The sequence below is a fragment of the Mesocricetus auratus genome, unplaced genomic scaffold (genome assembly GCF_017639785.1).
Source record: "Mesocricetus auratus isolate SY011 unplaced genomic scaffold, BCM_Maur_2.0 Super-Scaffold_100014, whole genome shotgun sequence".
Taxonomy (NCBI): Eukaryota; Metazoa; Chordata; class Mammalia; order Rodentia; family Cricetidae; genus Mesocricetus; species Mesocricetus auratus.
Window position 1 is genome coordinate 1,803,993 of NW_024429197.1, and position 15,850 is coordinate 1,819,842.

The window sequence follows — 15,850 nt, forward strand, 5'->3', positions numbered from 1 at the left end:
GAGACTCTTAAGCTTACTATGTAGCTAAGGATGACCTTAAGCCTGCTTCTACCTCCCCAAGTGCTGGAATTAAGGCATGCACCATCACACCTAGTTTTATAGGGGCCTGGGCCTCCAACCCAGGGTTAGTGATAGACAAGCACTCTAGCCAGCTGAGCTGTGTGCCCAACCCCTGACTCCCGTGTTTGAAATGAACAAATTCATGAACACAGTCAAATACACTGACTGCCCAGGTTCCTCATCTCAGGGGCCCCAGTGGACTGTGCCCTAAATGGGGTGACAAAGCTAGTGACAACTATGCCCATCTGAAATCCACCCGGATGCATGGGCTTGGTTTTCAGGTCTAGAGATTCAACCCAGGAGACTGCTAACTTGGAATTTAGCAGATTTGAGACAGACAGCTAGTCCACAGGCTTCCATGTTAAGCAGTTTTCAACCCCTGCTTACAGGACTGACTTAGAACACTGGTGAGTGAATGGGTCCACTCTGCTGACAGTTCTGGGAACTTACATAGTAGCTCTGTATCCATTGTCTCAGGAAAGGCCCAAAGCAGGTGTGAGACACCTCATCCTCTCTCTCAGCTTGCATTTCCATGGCCAGCTTAAAAAAAAAAAAAAAAAGATCTTACTTGAACTAAAAACTCCTCAAGCTGGGTATAGTGATACACACCTTTAATTCCAGCACTCAGGAGACAGAGGCAGGAGAATCTCTTATGAGTTCCAGGCCAGCCTGGTCTGCATAGTGAGCTCCAGGACAGTCAGGGCTACACAGAGAAACCCTGTCTCAAAATAGCAAAACTAAACAAGCCAGGTGTGATGGCATGCATCTGTAATCAAAGCTCGTGGGAGGCAGAGCCAGAGCACCTCTGTGAGGTCTAGGCAACAAGGACGCAAAAAAGAGAACAAAATAGCCAGGCACAGTGGTACATAGTTTAATCCCAGCACTCAGGAGGCAGAAGCAGGTGGATCTCTGTGAGTTTGAGGACAGCCTGGTCTACAGAGTGAGTTCCAGGACAACAAGGATTACACAGAGAAATCCTGTCATGGGAAAACAAATAGAGAGCTAGAGAGAGGAGAGAGGGAGAGAGAGACAGACAGACAGACAGACAGACAGACAGAGAACTGTTACACAGAGAAACTGTCTCAAAACAACAAAAAAAGAACAAAATAAAAAAAACTAAAAAGTGTAGGGGTGGAGTGGAGTGTCTCAAACTGAAGAGGTGGCTCAGCAGTTAAGGTCACTGGCTGCTCTTCCAGAGGATCCAGTGTCTATGCAGCACCCACATGGCAGCTCACAACCATCTGTAACTCCAGTTCCGGGGATCTGATGCCCTCTTTGGGCCTCCACTGTTACAATGATCACAAGTGGTGCACAGACATACGTGCAGGTAAATGCCCATACATATAAAGTAAAAGTCATTAAGAAAAACTTGAAAATCAGCCAGGCATTGGTAGCTCACGCCTTTAATCCCAGCACTCAGAAGGCAGAGGCAGGAGGATCTCTATGAGTTTGACACCAGCCTGGTCTACAAGAGCTAGTTCCAGAGACAGCCTCCAGAGCCACAGAGAAACCTGCCTCGAAAAAAATCTCTAATGGGACAGACTTAGTAGACTTCCTAGGGGAGGCCTTACCCTCTCTGAGGAGCAGATGGGAGGTGGGGGGAGTGGGGGGAGTGGGAGGACAGGAGGGAGGGGGAACTGGGAGTAGAATGTAAAAAAAAATGTTCTGAGACAAAAATAATAAAAAATCTTTACCGGGCGTTGGTGGCGCACTCCTTTTATCCCAGCACTCGAGAGGCAGAGGCAGATGGATCTCTGTGAGTTCGAGGCCAACCTGGTCTACAGATCGAGTTCCAGGACAGCCTCCAAAACAATACAGAGAAACCCTGTAAAAAAAAAAAAAAAGAATAAAAAGTCTTCAAAAAACCACATCTCTCTCTCTCTCTCTCTCTTTCTTTCTCTCTCTCTTACACACACACACACACACACACACACACACACACACACACACACACACACGCTTTTATGGAAAGTAGTTGCTGAAGGCTTTTAAAGCTGGGAGGTTGGGAAATAGCCCAGTTTCTGCCCACCGATATTGCTGACTGGCTAAAGCTGGAAGAAGGAACAGGACATTTAACATAAAGTCCAACCCACTTCTGGAGACTACAGTGCAGAATGGGGGGCCTGGGGTGCTATAGATACATAGAACCAGCCCGTCCTATTGTCCCCTCTCCTATGGGGCTCAAACAACTTCACCAGCCTGCTGGCCGAGGAAGAAATTCCTCTAAACACAAATTGTCTAGAGTCAGGGAGAAAGGTAGGAATTCATCTCTCTCTTTTAGTAACTTTATTTATATGCATGGGTGTTCTATCTGCATGTATGTCTGTGTATCACGGGCATGCCTGGTACACAAGGAGGCCAGAGGGCATCAGATGTCCTGGGACTGAGGTTACCAATAGTTGTAAGCCTCCACACAGATGCTGGAAATTGAGCCCAGCACTCTCAATCGGTGAGCCATCTTTTTTGAGGCAGGGAGGGTCCCGCTTCTCCCAGGTAAGCCTCCAGCTTGTAGTTGAGGATGAACCTGACCTGTCCGCCTCTACCTCCCAAGTACCAGAGTACAGGCTTGTGCTGCTAGACCTGGCTGTGAAATCCTTTTTTCTGTGTCACTGGTTTGGAAACCAGGGCAAGTGTCTTGCCCGGGGCCCTGGCGTGAATCAGCGCAGCCTTTTGATTTTTGATGCTTTTGACTCAGAGTCTCATGAGCTCCTCACGTGACCTGGAAGTGTTGTGTAACAAAAGAATCGCTTTCCACTCCAAACTCCCAATAGTGGGACGCCTGTGTTTCACAGAGTCACTATTCTGTATGTTTATTTTTTAATCTTTAGTTTTATGTGTGTGAATGTGTTGCCCAGGTGTATGACAGTACATGCTTGGTGCCCCTAGAGGCCAGAAGAAAATGTCAGGTCCCCTGGAATTGCAGCTAATAAATGTTTGTGAATCACCTGGGAATCAAACCCAGGTCCTCTAGAAGAATGACTGTTGCTGAGCCTTCTCTCCAGGCACCCTGTTTTTGACAGGGTGGATCCGTGTTTAGACTCCAAGCATGGTGCAATGGCCTGCTCATGAACCTGTGTGTTCTTCTCAGCAAGAAGTCCTGTCAGGCCGGGCGTTGGTGGCGCACGCCTTTAATCCCAGCACTCGGGAGGCAGAGGCAGGTGGATCACTGTGAGTTCGAGACCAGCCTGGTCTACCGAGCAAGTTCCAGGACAGCCTCCAAAGCCACAGAGAAACCCTGTCTCGAAAAACCAAAAAAAAAAAAAAAAAAAAGAAGAAGAAGTCCTGTCAGGCTAAGCATGTCCCTGTCCTCCTAAACACACACATACCCCGGAACACCTTGGGAAGCTGGTAGGCAGAGAACATATGTCCCTCCAAAAACTGTAAAAAGTTGTCTGGGACCATAATCCCCCAACGGGTACAGATGCAACAGCATGGCAGAAATGTCACCACCTTCCACAGAGGACACTTCCCAACACACAGCCAAAGAACGAATGTATCTGTTGAGCTAGGCATGTTGCTCAGTTGGCAGAATGTCTGTCTATCCTGCACGAAGCCCTGGCTTGGTTTCTTTTGTGTTTTATTTTTATTTATTTTATCTTTTAAGACAAGGTGTCAGCCGGGTGGTGGTAGTGTACATCTTTAATCCCAGAACTCTGGAAGCAGAGGCAGGTGGATCTTTGTGAGTTTGAGGCCAGCCTGGTCTACAGAGAGAGAGTTCCAGGACAGCCAGGACTGTTACACAGAGAAACCCTGTCTTGAAAAACAAACAAAAAAGGTCTCACTATGTAGTCCTGGATGGCCTAGGACTCCCTATGTAGATGACCAGGTTGGCCTTGAACTAATAGAGATTCTTCTGCCTCTGCCTCCCTAGTGTTGGAATTCAAGGTGTAGACAACCACATCTGGTTTGTTTGTTTTGTTGTTTTTGTTTAATTACTTGTACATGTGGAGTTCTGAAGAGGGTACAGACCTCCTGGAGCTGGGGTTATAGGTCATTGTAAGCTAATAGGGGTGCTGGGAACAAAATTCCATGTATTCTATAAACAACAAACACTACTCCTAACTATGGAGTCATCTCTCCAACCCAAAGCCCTGACTCATACCTACTGCCACATAAATCGGATGTAATGGCATGTGCCTGCCATTCCGGCCCCTGGAACGATCAGAAGTTAAAGTTTATTCCTCAGCACCAGGGAGTTCAAGGAGAGCCTGGGCTATATGAAATACTCTTTCAAAACAAACAAAAGGGGATGGGGAGTTGGGGGTGTCTCAGTGATCAGCAAAGCGCTTACCTGTGTAAGGACATCGCCCTCCTCCCAGGCATAGTGATACGTTGTAATCCCATCGCTGGGGATGTCGAAGCAATTTAGACTAATTGGTGAGTGTCGGGCCAATGAGAGACCGTATCTCAAAGGAGGGGTGGATAGTGTTCCTAAGCATGATATGGTAAACTCTGGCATGCGCACACACACACATACACACACACCTCAACGTGGGCATGTGCATCTGTCCTGAGTTCAAAACATGAAGAAGCATTTGTTGGAACACGGTGCTGAGCAGGTAACTTGATGTTCAGCAGCAGGAAATAACTACATAGCTTTTGGTCTGAGTGACTCTCAATGTTGGGGCCTGCAGACACCCAGGCTAGGAAGGACTGGGAGAGGAGTCATTCATTCAGACTGATCTTCCTGCTCATTGCCACAAACACCTCTGAGCATCTGTCTCTCTTATCATTTATGTAATGTGTCCTCTGCCCTCACTCTTTACCTGCGCAACAAATGCAATCTTGATTCCCAACCGTTTTACCCTCTACCCAATTCCACGGTGACTCTTATTTTCCTGAATCCAATAAAAATTTAAAAACTCGCTGGCATCAGTTGCTGGAGAGACTTGACTTTTCTCCATAAAGGTTAGAAGAAGCCCTTAGGGTGACCTGCTAGAACAATCCACATAAAATGGGGTCCTGAGTTAGAAAAACACCCAAGTGATTCCTGGAGTCATATGGGAAACACTTACTTCAAATTGATCTCGGTGGTGTCTCGGTACTTGGAGTCTGAGGCAGGAGGATCGCCTCATGTTCAAGGCTAGGCAGGGCTAGGGTGAGACCCTGTCTCAAAAACTGATAGTGTATCTAGTGGTGTGGTTCTACAAACCATTAATCACAGCACTGGGGAAGAGGAGGGAGTCAGAGCTTAAGACCAACCTGGTCTACACAATGAGTTCAAGCCAGCCAGGGCCACAGAGTGAGACTTGTCTCAAAAAACAAAACAAACAAAAAAACAAGTTGGGCAGTGTGGCGCAAGCCTTTAATCCCAGCACTCGGGAGGAGAGGCAGGTGGATCTCTTCTACAAGAGCTAGTTCCAGGACAGTCTCCAAAGTCACAGAGAAACCCTGTCTAGAAAAACCAAACCCAAAACAACCCCCCCAAAAAAAGCAAAACAAAAAAACAGCACTGGGATTATAGGCATGGCCTAATGTTTTTGCTTGGGGTTTTGTTTTGTTTTGGTTGGTTTGTTTGTTTTGAGGAAGTGTCTCATATAGTCCAGGTTGGCCTACAGCTCACCTCACAATGTGGCTAAGAATGGCTTGTAACTCCTGATCTCCTGCCTCTGCTTCCTAAGGGTTTTGATAACAGGTATGCACTGCTTGGCTAACATTCAGTTTCAACGTGACTAGTACTGGGGACTCTGCCCAACTAGCCCCAAGTGGTAAGGAATGCAGGGACCCCAGATTTCCTTCCTGTTTTCAGAGTCTGTTTTGTCCCCTTATCTACTCCCAAGGAACAGAACTGTAGCACTACCACCATCTTTGGGCTCTCTTTGGAGGTCAGGGAAATAAATGTTCCGGTCCTCAGGTCATAGACTGTAGAATTAGTGCTCCAAGATAATGTAGGGACGAGTTAGCCTGAGTACACACTACTGAAAACTAGAGAGCCAGAAGAGAATTTTGGTGTCTAAAGAATAGATTTATCGCTGGGCAGTGGTGGCACAAGCCTTTAATCTCAGCTCTAGGGAGGCAGAGGCAGGCAGATCTCTGTGAGTTCGAGGCCAGCCTGGTCTACAAGGGCTAGAGCTAGTTCCAGGATAGGCTCCAAAGCCACAGAGAAACTTCGTCTCGAAAAACCACAAAGAAAAAGAAAAAGAAATGGACTTATCACTCTGTGAGGATATGTTTATTTGGGGACCAAACTTAGAGAAGTGGCCGAGTTGATGAGTTTGGGGCAGGGTGTGTGCATCCCTTGAGTTGTTCTGGGTCTCGAACTGAGGGAGTGAAGCTCTTGGTGAGATAGGGTGTAGGTGTCTTAGTTACTTTCCTACTGTTGTGATGAAACTCCATGATCAAAGCTTCTTCTTCTTCTTTTTCTTTTTTTCTTTTTCTTTTTCCTTTTTTGGCTTACATACCCTGAATTACAGTTCATCGAGGGAAGTCAAGGCAGGAATTCAAACAGGGCAGGCAGACCTGGGGACAGGAACTGACACAGACACCAAGCAAGAATGTTGCTATGTTACTGGCTTACTTCTCCCGTGGTTTGCTCAACCTGCTTGCTTACAGAACCCAGGACCACCAGCCCAAGGATGGCACCCCACATCATGGGCTGGGCCCTCCCCCCTCAATCACTAATTAGGAAAATGTCCTACAGGTTTGCCTACAGCCATCTTACGGAGGCCTTTTTGTTCATCCAGGGTCCCCCCCTCTCAGATGACTCTAGCTTGTGTTCCTGTGTTGAGCTGCCATAAAACTGGCCAGGACAGAAAGGTATGAAGGCTGCTTAGGAAAAGGGTTTACTTTGGAGGTAGGAGAGTCATCAGGGATGGCCTGAAGTTGAGGACTGGACTTTTGAGGGTGATGGAGTCTTGGGAAGAAAGAAGGATTTTGCTCTGGAGTCAAGGCCAAGTCTGGGTGCTGGAGTCTAAGTCATCCAAATCCCCTGAACCCTTGGTTTGCATGGAGGGGTTGGGAAGAGATGGGTAGGTGTCCCTGACTAGCCAGGCCTCGTCTCTAGAATCTCTCAAGTATGCGGGCATGTCTGGGTCCCCTGGGACAAGGGTGAGGAATGCGGGATTTGGAATGAGGGAGAGCGCTGTCCGAGCTGGTCCTGAGTGGGAGGAGGGTCTTTGAATGTTGCTGGGAAGGGAGTGGGAGATCTCTAATGAGTTGTGCGGGGTTTCCAGGCCTGTGCAAGGTCCTCTTGCGGGGGTGGCGAGGAATAACGCGGTGTCTCTGAGGAGTTGGGAGGGGACCCGGGGTCTGAGAGGTCCGAGATCTTAAGTCCCCGGGTCTTTGAGGAGTTGTGCGGGAGTGAGTGGGGGGGAGGGGGATGACAAGGTCTCCGAGTCCCAGGGTGTTTGAGGTCCGAGTGTCAGCGGTGCCGGGTCCATGAGTTCCCCGGTCTATGCGGTGCCGGCTCTATGAGGTCCCGCGTCTGTGTGGTCCGGGCCGCGTGAGTCCCCGGGTCTGTGTGGTCCCGTCCGAGTCCCCCGGGTCTCCAGGAGCCTCCGCGACCCCGGATCCCTGAGTCCCCGAGTCTAGGAGTTCACAGGCCCCCGCAGCCCCCGGTCTCCGCCGGCCCGGGTCTCGGAGGAGGCGGGCCCGCCCGGACCCCGCCGTCCCTCCCGGCCGGTGCTGGCGCCGCCCCGCCTGACATCAGTTCCTGCCGCCGCGCACAGCCCGCGTCTCCTTCCCGGCTCCGCGCTCGGGAGGCGCCGGGGGCGGCGGAGCGAGGCCCGGGCAAGGCGAGGCGAGGGCGGCGGGCGCCGGGGCCCGCGGCCGGCACGACGGAGCCCCCGCACGGCCGGCGGCAGCGGTTGGCGGCGGCCCCGGGCGCCCGGCGGGGGAAGCGGCGACGGGGCGGCGGTGGCGGAGCCATGGAGCCGCGGGAGGTGAAGGACCGAATCCTGGAGAACATCTCCCTGTCGGTGAAGAAGGTGAGCGGCCTCCTTCGGCCCGGGACCCTCCCCGGTCCCCGTCGCTTGCCTCTGTGGCTGGGATCGCGGGTCACCGTCCTCCCGGCCACCCCGAGCCCTCCAGGGGAAGCGGGCGGCTCCTGGGAGCGCCGCGGCCTCCGAGCTATTTTTAAAAAAACAAAGTTGAGGTCAGCGTCTTCGGAACTCCCCGGTGCCCGACCCGGCCTTGCCTACCCGAGAGGGGCCGGTGACACCTCGGGAAGGCTCCGGGGAGGACCCGGCACAGAGAGCATCCCTAAGGAACCCGCTGCATCCATCCTTCCTCAGGTCAGAGACCGAGGACCAGCACTTGCTGATCAAGTCGGCTGTGCTCAGCGTGCTGGGGAGTCCCCAGGACATTCTACTCCAGGATGGCAGTTTGGAAAAAGCTGGTTGCAGAGTTCTGATTGAGGACCTGAAGTGCCTGGGATTGTATTTTTGGATAGTGAGCCGTAGACGGAGTGACACTAGGATACTTTGCGTTGGGGCTTGTGCCTATTGGTCACTGCTCCAATTCCGGGTAGAAATGACTACCTCTCAAGGGCATGCACATGGACTGGACGAGGAGACGGACCAGTCTCACAAGGTTGGGTGTGGTGGTACATGTCTGTCATCCCAGCACTCAGGAGGCCAAAGCAGAATCCTGAGACCCAGGCTAGCCTGGACTACATAGTGAGACCCTGTCTCAGAAACAAAAAGTAGGAGTAGGAATCACAAACCAAGAAGGGTCCCAAGCTAGGTGGTAGAATTCGTACTCTCGGAAAACTGTACGTGGGCAATGAGAATAGATTTATTTCTACCTGTATAGTTTTTACTATTTGAACTCTTGCCTTGTCTAATTTGAAAAGATTTAACTGGCTTTCCTTTTCTGCTCTTTTATTTCATATACGTGCCAGGTGAGAGAGGAGGTCAGAGGATGACTTTCGAGAATTGATTCTCTCCCACTATGTGAGTTCAAGGAATCAAACTCAGGTTGTCAGTCAAGGCCCTTACCCACTGAGCCATCTCTCTGGGCCTCTTCTTACTTTTGCTTTTCTTTTATTTTCTTCCTCCCTCCCTCCTTCCCCCCTCTCTCTTACTTTCTTTTTTCTTTTTTTGGTTTTCGAGACAGGGTTTCTCTGTGGCTTTGAAGGCTGGCCTGGAACTTGCTCTGTAGACCAGGCTGGCCTTGAACTCACAGAGATCCACTTGCCTCTGCCTCCCCAGTGCTGGGATTAAAGGTGCGCACCACTATGCGTTGCCTCCTTTAAGGCTCTTTCTGCTTCTAGCTGGGCATAGTGACTGCATGCCTTTGTCCAGCACTCGGGAGGCAGAGGCAGAGGCAGAGGCAGAGGCAGAGGCAGAGGCAGAGGCAGAGGCAGGCTGCTTTCTATGAGCCTGAGGCCAGCCTGGTCTACACAGTAAGTTCCAGGACAGCCAGAGCTACATAGTGAAAAAAAGAAAGAATAAAAAGGTTCTGTTTCTAGAAGACTTACTGTGAAGACTTACTGTGAGTCAGGATGTTAGTCAGGGCTACGTGGTTTGAAGGCAGCTGCAGCCGTGCAGTGAGATTCCACCTCAGGACAGCAAGGAAACGAGTTCGGCTCCCACAGGAGACGCCGAGCTTCTGCAGGCTTGTCTCATCTGTGCTGTAAGCACCAGCAGTGGCAGGCCCGGTGAGATGGTGTAACCGGTAAAGGCGCTTGCAAGCGTGAGCTGGTATGCAAACTGTAGGGCCTGGGTTCAATCCCCACAACTCATGATAGAAAGAGAGACTTAAATTGCTGGATGGCTAAGAGCACTGGCAGCTTTTCCAGAGGACCTGAGCTGGGACCCCACCACCCACATTGGGCAGCTCGCTACCGCCTGTGACTCCACGGGACCCAACCCCCTCTTCTGTCTTTCTCGGGCACCTGCGCTGTGTGCGCATACCCACCCACAGAGACGCACGTTGACAAAAATAATGAAAATAAACCTTTCAAGCAGCAACTGTGGTCTTCCAAAAGACTCTGTGTTGGTTGAGAGAGGAAGGCCTTAACTAAGCCTTGACAAAGTGCTGGAATTCTCAGAAAGAGAGAAGTAGGCGTTCGGGCTAGAAGGAACTTCCCCCAAAGAAGTGGGACCCTTAGGTAGTCTTCTGAGGACAACGGGAAACGGGCCAATCTCAAAAGTATCTAGGGCTCTGACATGAGGCTAGAATGTGCACCTTGGAAAAGCCATACAGCCTGGCACACAGGCTCTGGGTTCGGGATTTGTCATTGGGCATAAGGACCCTAGCAGACAATGAAGCCTCTGTTGACCTCACCAGTCAGACTCTGCTCCTGATACTATAATGGGAACTGAGTTCCATACGATAATGCAATGTGTGGTAGGCACCACATGCCTAGACCAAAATACTATCTGGGCGGCCATTGAGACTTGTAGCGTTTCTTGTCTTTTTCCCCTGTGGTGGGGCTGGGGTGTAGGGCCTGGTGCATGCTCTATAAGCTCTCTACCATGACCCATGGCCACAGCCCTTTTTAATTTCATTATTTTACTTTGCCTTAAACTTTTTAGATAGCCCAGGCTGACAAAAATGATCTCTGAGGACTTTTGATTTCCCCCTCCCTAGTGCTGGAATTACATGCGGGCATCACCACACCCTGCTTTGTGGGTGGCTGGGTATTGAACCCAGGGCCTCTTGGATGCTGGGCAGATGCGCTACCCTCTGAGCTGTATCCTGAGTGTTCCCTTTCTGAGACAGGCTCAAACTAAATTGCCCAGGCTGCCCTTGAACTTGTGTCTTCTTGCCTTAGCTTCCAAAATAGCTACAGTTATAGACCTGGGGCACCGTGACCTGTTTCCTGTGAACTTCCTGAAGGATCAGGTGACGAATATTTTCAGGCTGTTTAGTCTTCTCTGAAATTACCCAGTTCTTTCCTTTTTTTGCTCCAAAGCAACCAGCTTACGGGTGAGGCTGCATTTCAGTAAGCCTTTATACAAATATGTAGGTAGGCTACATTCTGGCCCACAGGCAGCAGTTTATATATGGACATGTGGGTATACCCAGAAAAGTCCCTGCCAAGGTGGGCTGGGGAGCATTTTCAGGATGTGACCAGGCCTGTAGTGGCCCAGTGTGCATTGAACAGCGTCTCTATGTTAGTCAGGTTTGTGGGGTGAACGTGGCACCGTGAATCACATGGTGGTGAAACATATTTAGTTTCTTGAGTACCTTCCCTTGGTCCTCTCTCTAGGCCAGCAGTTCACAACTTGTGGGTCAGCCCACTCACAGGTTGCATAGTAGATGTCTCCATTATGATTCATAACAGTAGCAGAATTACAGTTATGAAGTAGCAACGAAATACTTTTATGGTTGAGGAGGATCACCAAAATGTATTAAAGGGTTGAAGCATTTGGAAGGTTGAGAACCACTGTCCTAAGCCATAGGAAGGTGCATCCACATGGAAGCAACTTTACAGTAAAAGATGTATAGTGTTAAGCTGGGTGGTGGTGGTGGCGCACGCCTTTAATCCCAGCACTCGGGAGGCAGAGGCAGGCAGATCTCTAAGTTTGAGGCCAGCCTGGTCTACAGAGCAAGTTCCAGGACAGCCTTCAAAACAATACAGAGAAACCCTGTCTTGAAAAACAAAAACAAAAACAAAAAGATGTGGAGTATTTAGTCAAATCTTATCTAAGCCCATTTCAGATTCTATCCAGTGCTGCATGGGCCTACGGCAGAGTATGATAAAGAGGTTAGCTTCAGCAAGGATCGCTCCTGAAGGAGAAAAGAAAGAATTATTCTAAGAAAAGTATTTTCTTGAGTTAGGAAGAGAGAAGAGCTGGCCTGAAACTCACTGTATTCTAGGAGGCCAACCTCCTGTAACAGCACCTCCCTGGCATTACAGGCCTGTGACACTGTGCTAAATAACATGTTCTGAAAACATACACATGTACCACACACACACCCCACACACCACATGCACCACACTACACATGTGCACCATACATACCACACAAACATGCACCACAGACACATATACCATACCACACACACAGCACATGCACCATACACACACACATACATATCTACCACACATACATGCACCACACACACACACATTCCACTCTCTCTCTCTCTCATACATATGTATCACACATACAAGAACCACACACACACACACCACATGCATCAACATATACATGCACCACACACACCACAAAACATGCACCACAGATGTACCATACCACACACATATGCACCAAACACCCCCTGAAAACACAGATATGGACTGGTGGTGTAGCTCAATGGTAGGCTGCTTGCCTAGCATGCATAAAGTCCTGGACTAGATCCCCAGAACTATGTGGAAGAGGGCACCCCTTTAATCCCAACACCAGGAAGTAAAAACAGGAGGATCCAAAATTCAAGATCATCCTTGGCTACATTGAGAGTTCAGAGTCAGCCTGGCCTACATGAGACTCTGTTTCAAAAATCAAAACAAGACTAAAAAAAAAAAAAAGGAAAAAAATTAAACAATAAAAACACAAATAGTCAGCAGTGGGCAGGTTAGGACAGGAAAACTGCCATGAAATTAAAACTAGCCTATACCCTACCTTCAAAATTATCATGATTATTGTTTTTATTAATAATAAAGTCCCAGCTATCTCAAGTGTGTAATGAAAAGTAACTGTCCTGTGTCTCCTCCTTGAACAGGGCAAATTAATTCATAATACATCGATGGTAGCACAGTGGCTGCTTGTCTGGCCTGCTTCTTCACCCGCTTGGTTTGAGGTAGACTCTGCTGCCTGCTAAATGAAGCTCAGAGACGGTCTGTTTCCAGCACATGGGTGCCATCGACCTGAGGCCCCTCCCCTAGGCCCCCAGACTTCAGGGGACTCCAACGACCACTCTGCAGCTGTTGCCCAGCCCAGCTGAGCATTGCTGCCACAGAGGCTGCCCAGAAGAGTGAGCTTTTCCCCGATTTTCTATGTTTTTTTAGACAGGTTTCTTTCTATGTTACCCTGGCTGTCCTGGTATTCATTCTTGAACTCACAGAGATCCACCTATCTCCACCTCCCAAGTGCTGGGATTAAAGGCGTGTGCTGTCGAATCTGGCCTTTCCCTACTTTTCAACCCCTTCAGATAGCTTCACCCTGCTAGCGCACTGAAAATGAGTAACAGTCCTGGCCTGCTGCTTTAGATCAATAGTTTGGTTCTGTCTGCTTCCAGGGAAAATGTTCTAGAAACCCCCGGGTGAAGAGCTAAATAACATAATAGCCACACACACATTTTCCAAAGCAAGGGGCTTCCCTCTCCCTTCTGCTGAATCGTGGTTCTGGCCGTGGCTCTTTCTCTTTGGTTGCAGAAGAGGCTGTGGAGGACCCCAGGACCTCCAGGCAGGAATCGCATAGTGTGTGCGCAGGCTCTGACCCTGGAGGTCACCCCATGAGGCCCAGGGACAAATGTGAGACAAGTGTTCCCTGCTTTTCCTGAACCCTGCCCAGCGGCTTACAACATACTTCCCTTTTTATGTGACGCTTCTGTGACAGCAGGTTTCTATTTGAAGCCGCGTGACATTGTGGTCCTTCCCACCCTGTCACAGAACACTTGAGGCCTTGTCCATCCTGGCCTCTTCGAGGCAGATCATCTCCTGGGTAGTGCTTGTCTCTGCCTCACGATTCATCACTGACAGTGCTCCATTTCCACTGGAAACACTGGGGCCCTCCTGTCTGCTGCACAGTTCTCCCAGGTGGCCTCTCTGGTCGGCAGTGGGGCTCCCCAGCATGGCGGTTGGAACCTGTCCTGCAGTGTGGATAGAATAGCCATTACCTGGAACTGGCCTTCTGGTCCAGCCTAGGCAGCAGTTCTGGTTAGTGAGTGGATGCTCCTTGCCAGGCCGTCCTCCCGCTCATCCTTCTGGCTGCCTCCTGTGTGTGAGTGAATGTCTTGAATGTGAGACGGGAGAGTGATGTTTCACCTGGGGACCTGAGCGCGTCCCCTGCCCTCTAGCCAGGTGGCCCTGCTTCGGTCTCCTCCATCTTCCGTATCTGTGATTTATCTTCTCCTCTTGCTTGTGAATGTTAAACATTGCAGGAGCACACAGGGAAGAATGCATGTGTTTCCTGCAGTCTGTTCTCTTCCCCAGCCGGCTGTTTAGTAGTGGGAACTAAGACAAAGTAGCCCATAGCCAGGGAGAACAAGGAAGGGACTGTGCGCATTTGAAACCCACAAGATCCCCACCTTAGGAGTTTTTGGAAGTCATGGGTCACCGACCAGTTTTAGCTCAGGTTCTTCGCTTTTGTCCTTAGATGGTCTCATGAAGTCCTTGTTGGCCGTGAGCCTTGAACTCACTACGTAGCCAAGGATGACTTTGAACTTCTGACCCCCTGTCTACGCATGGAGCACCTCACCCGGTTTAAGTGTTCTGGGGGTGGATCCCTGCCCGTTGAGCCACATCCCCCAGCCTCATTCAAGCTCTTCGTTTTGTGTGTTTAGAGGCTGCTGAGACTCGAAGCCGCCAAACCTGCTGAAAGGAAGAAGGGATCCACAGATGGATCCCCTGCATTTAACCTTCTCAGACCAAGCTCCTGTCTCCACACCTGTCCCGTCAGTAACACCACACAGTGGCCAGACAGGGTTTCCCTGTATTGTTTCGGAGGCTATCGGTCCAGCCTGGCCTTGAACTCACAAAGATCCACCTGCCTCTTTCTGCCTCCCGAGTGCTGGGATTAAAGGCGTGCGCCACCACCGCCCGGCCGCTCTCCTATTCTTAAAGAATCATGATTACAGTGATGGATGTGTACCTCAAACCCGCTCTCCTATTCTTAAAGAATCACGATTTGTAGCTCGGGCTTCCTCGCTCCTGTGTTGGTGTTTTCAGCCTGTAACGTGTCTGACTAGACCATGGCATTGCCGGGGCCTTGGACTGGAGGCAGAGGTCTCCGCCATGTCCTCCAGATTATCACTGCATTTAGGCAGTGACCTTGGTGGCCATTTTCCTCTGGCGACACACTGCCTGGGTGGGGGAAGCACTCATGAGGTCATGTAGGCTCAGTGGAGATTGGAAAGGAGAACTGAATGAGAACCCAGAGGCTTGGAGAAACCCCTCCCCCACATCAGCCTGGCACACAGCACTGGTGACTCTGAGGAAACAGGCAGGGTTTCTGCCAGCGCCTGCCAGCCTAGAAGAATGGAGTAGAGTCCTGCGCAGTGTGTGCTCTCAGGCCCGCCTGCCTTCTGGGCCTCCAATGTTTGCCCAGGGCTCTTGGCAGTTTTTTCTCCCCACTCTGAAAGGCAGCCTTGGTTCCTCCAAAAAGGGGTCAAGGCTGGTTCCCAAGGTAGAAGTAGGACTCTGAGGTTTGGGCAATCTCCTTCCTTGAAGGAGAAGTAGCTAAGTACTTAAAAAATGTTTTTAGGGCTGGAGAGACGGCTCAGCTGTTAAGAGAGCTGGCTGCTCTTGTAGACGGCTCAGGTTTGGTTCCCAGTGCGCACATAATAGCTCACAACCATCTGTAACACCAGTTCTCGGGGAGCTGATGCCCTCTCTGGCTTCTCCAGACTTTAGGTATGATATGGCTATATATACAAGTGCAGGTAAAACAACTTATCCACAAAATATTTTTTTTGTTGTTGTTTTGGTTTTTCGAGACAGGGTTTCTCTGTATTGTTTTGGAGGCTGCCCTGGAACTCACTCTGTAGACCAGGCTGACCTCGAACTCACAGAGATCCGCCTGCCTCTGCCTCCCGAGTGCTGGGATTAAAGGCGTGTGCCACCAACGCCCAGCCCTCCACAAAATATTTTTTAAAAGAATACAATTTTTAAAATTATTGTCTTAGTTTGGGTTTCTATTGTTGTAAAGAGACACCACGATCATGGCAATTCTCTTTTTGT

General features: G+C 50.0%; 1 protein-coding gene and 1 long non-coding RNA gene across 4 annotated transcripts in view; both read left to right on the plus strand.

The window, feature by feature from the left end:
• The first annotated feature begins 7,845 nt into the window (after positions 1 to 7,845).
• The window catches only part of Plekhm2 (pleckstrin homology and RUN domain containing M2), a 39,725-nt gene continuing 31,720 nt past the window's right edge, over positions 7,846 to 15,850 (plus strand). For 2 of the 3 annotated variants that reach the window (XM_005081088.4, XM_013121255.3), the window contains exon 1: positions 7,847 to 7,985. In XM_005081088.4, the coding sequence (XP_005081145.1) occupies positions 7,926 to 7,985 (60 nt within the window). In that variant the 5' untranslated portion in view covers positions 7,847 to 7,925. Of the gene's footprint in view, positions 7,986 to 15,850 lie in introns of all 3 variants that reach the window. The other variant, XR_005881462.1, reaches the window with a different exon arrangement.
• On the plus strand, positions 7,992 to 14,803 carry LOC121144154. Its single transcript, XR_005881463.1, has 2 exons — positions 7,992 to 8,951; positions 14,455 to 14,803. It is a non-coding gene; the product is annotated as an uncharacterized LOC121144154 (long non-coding RNA).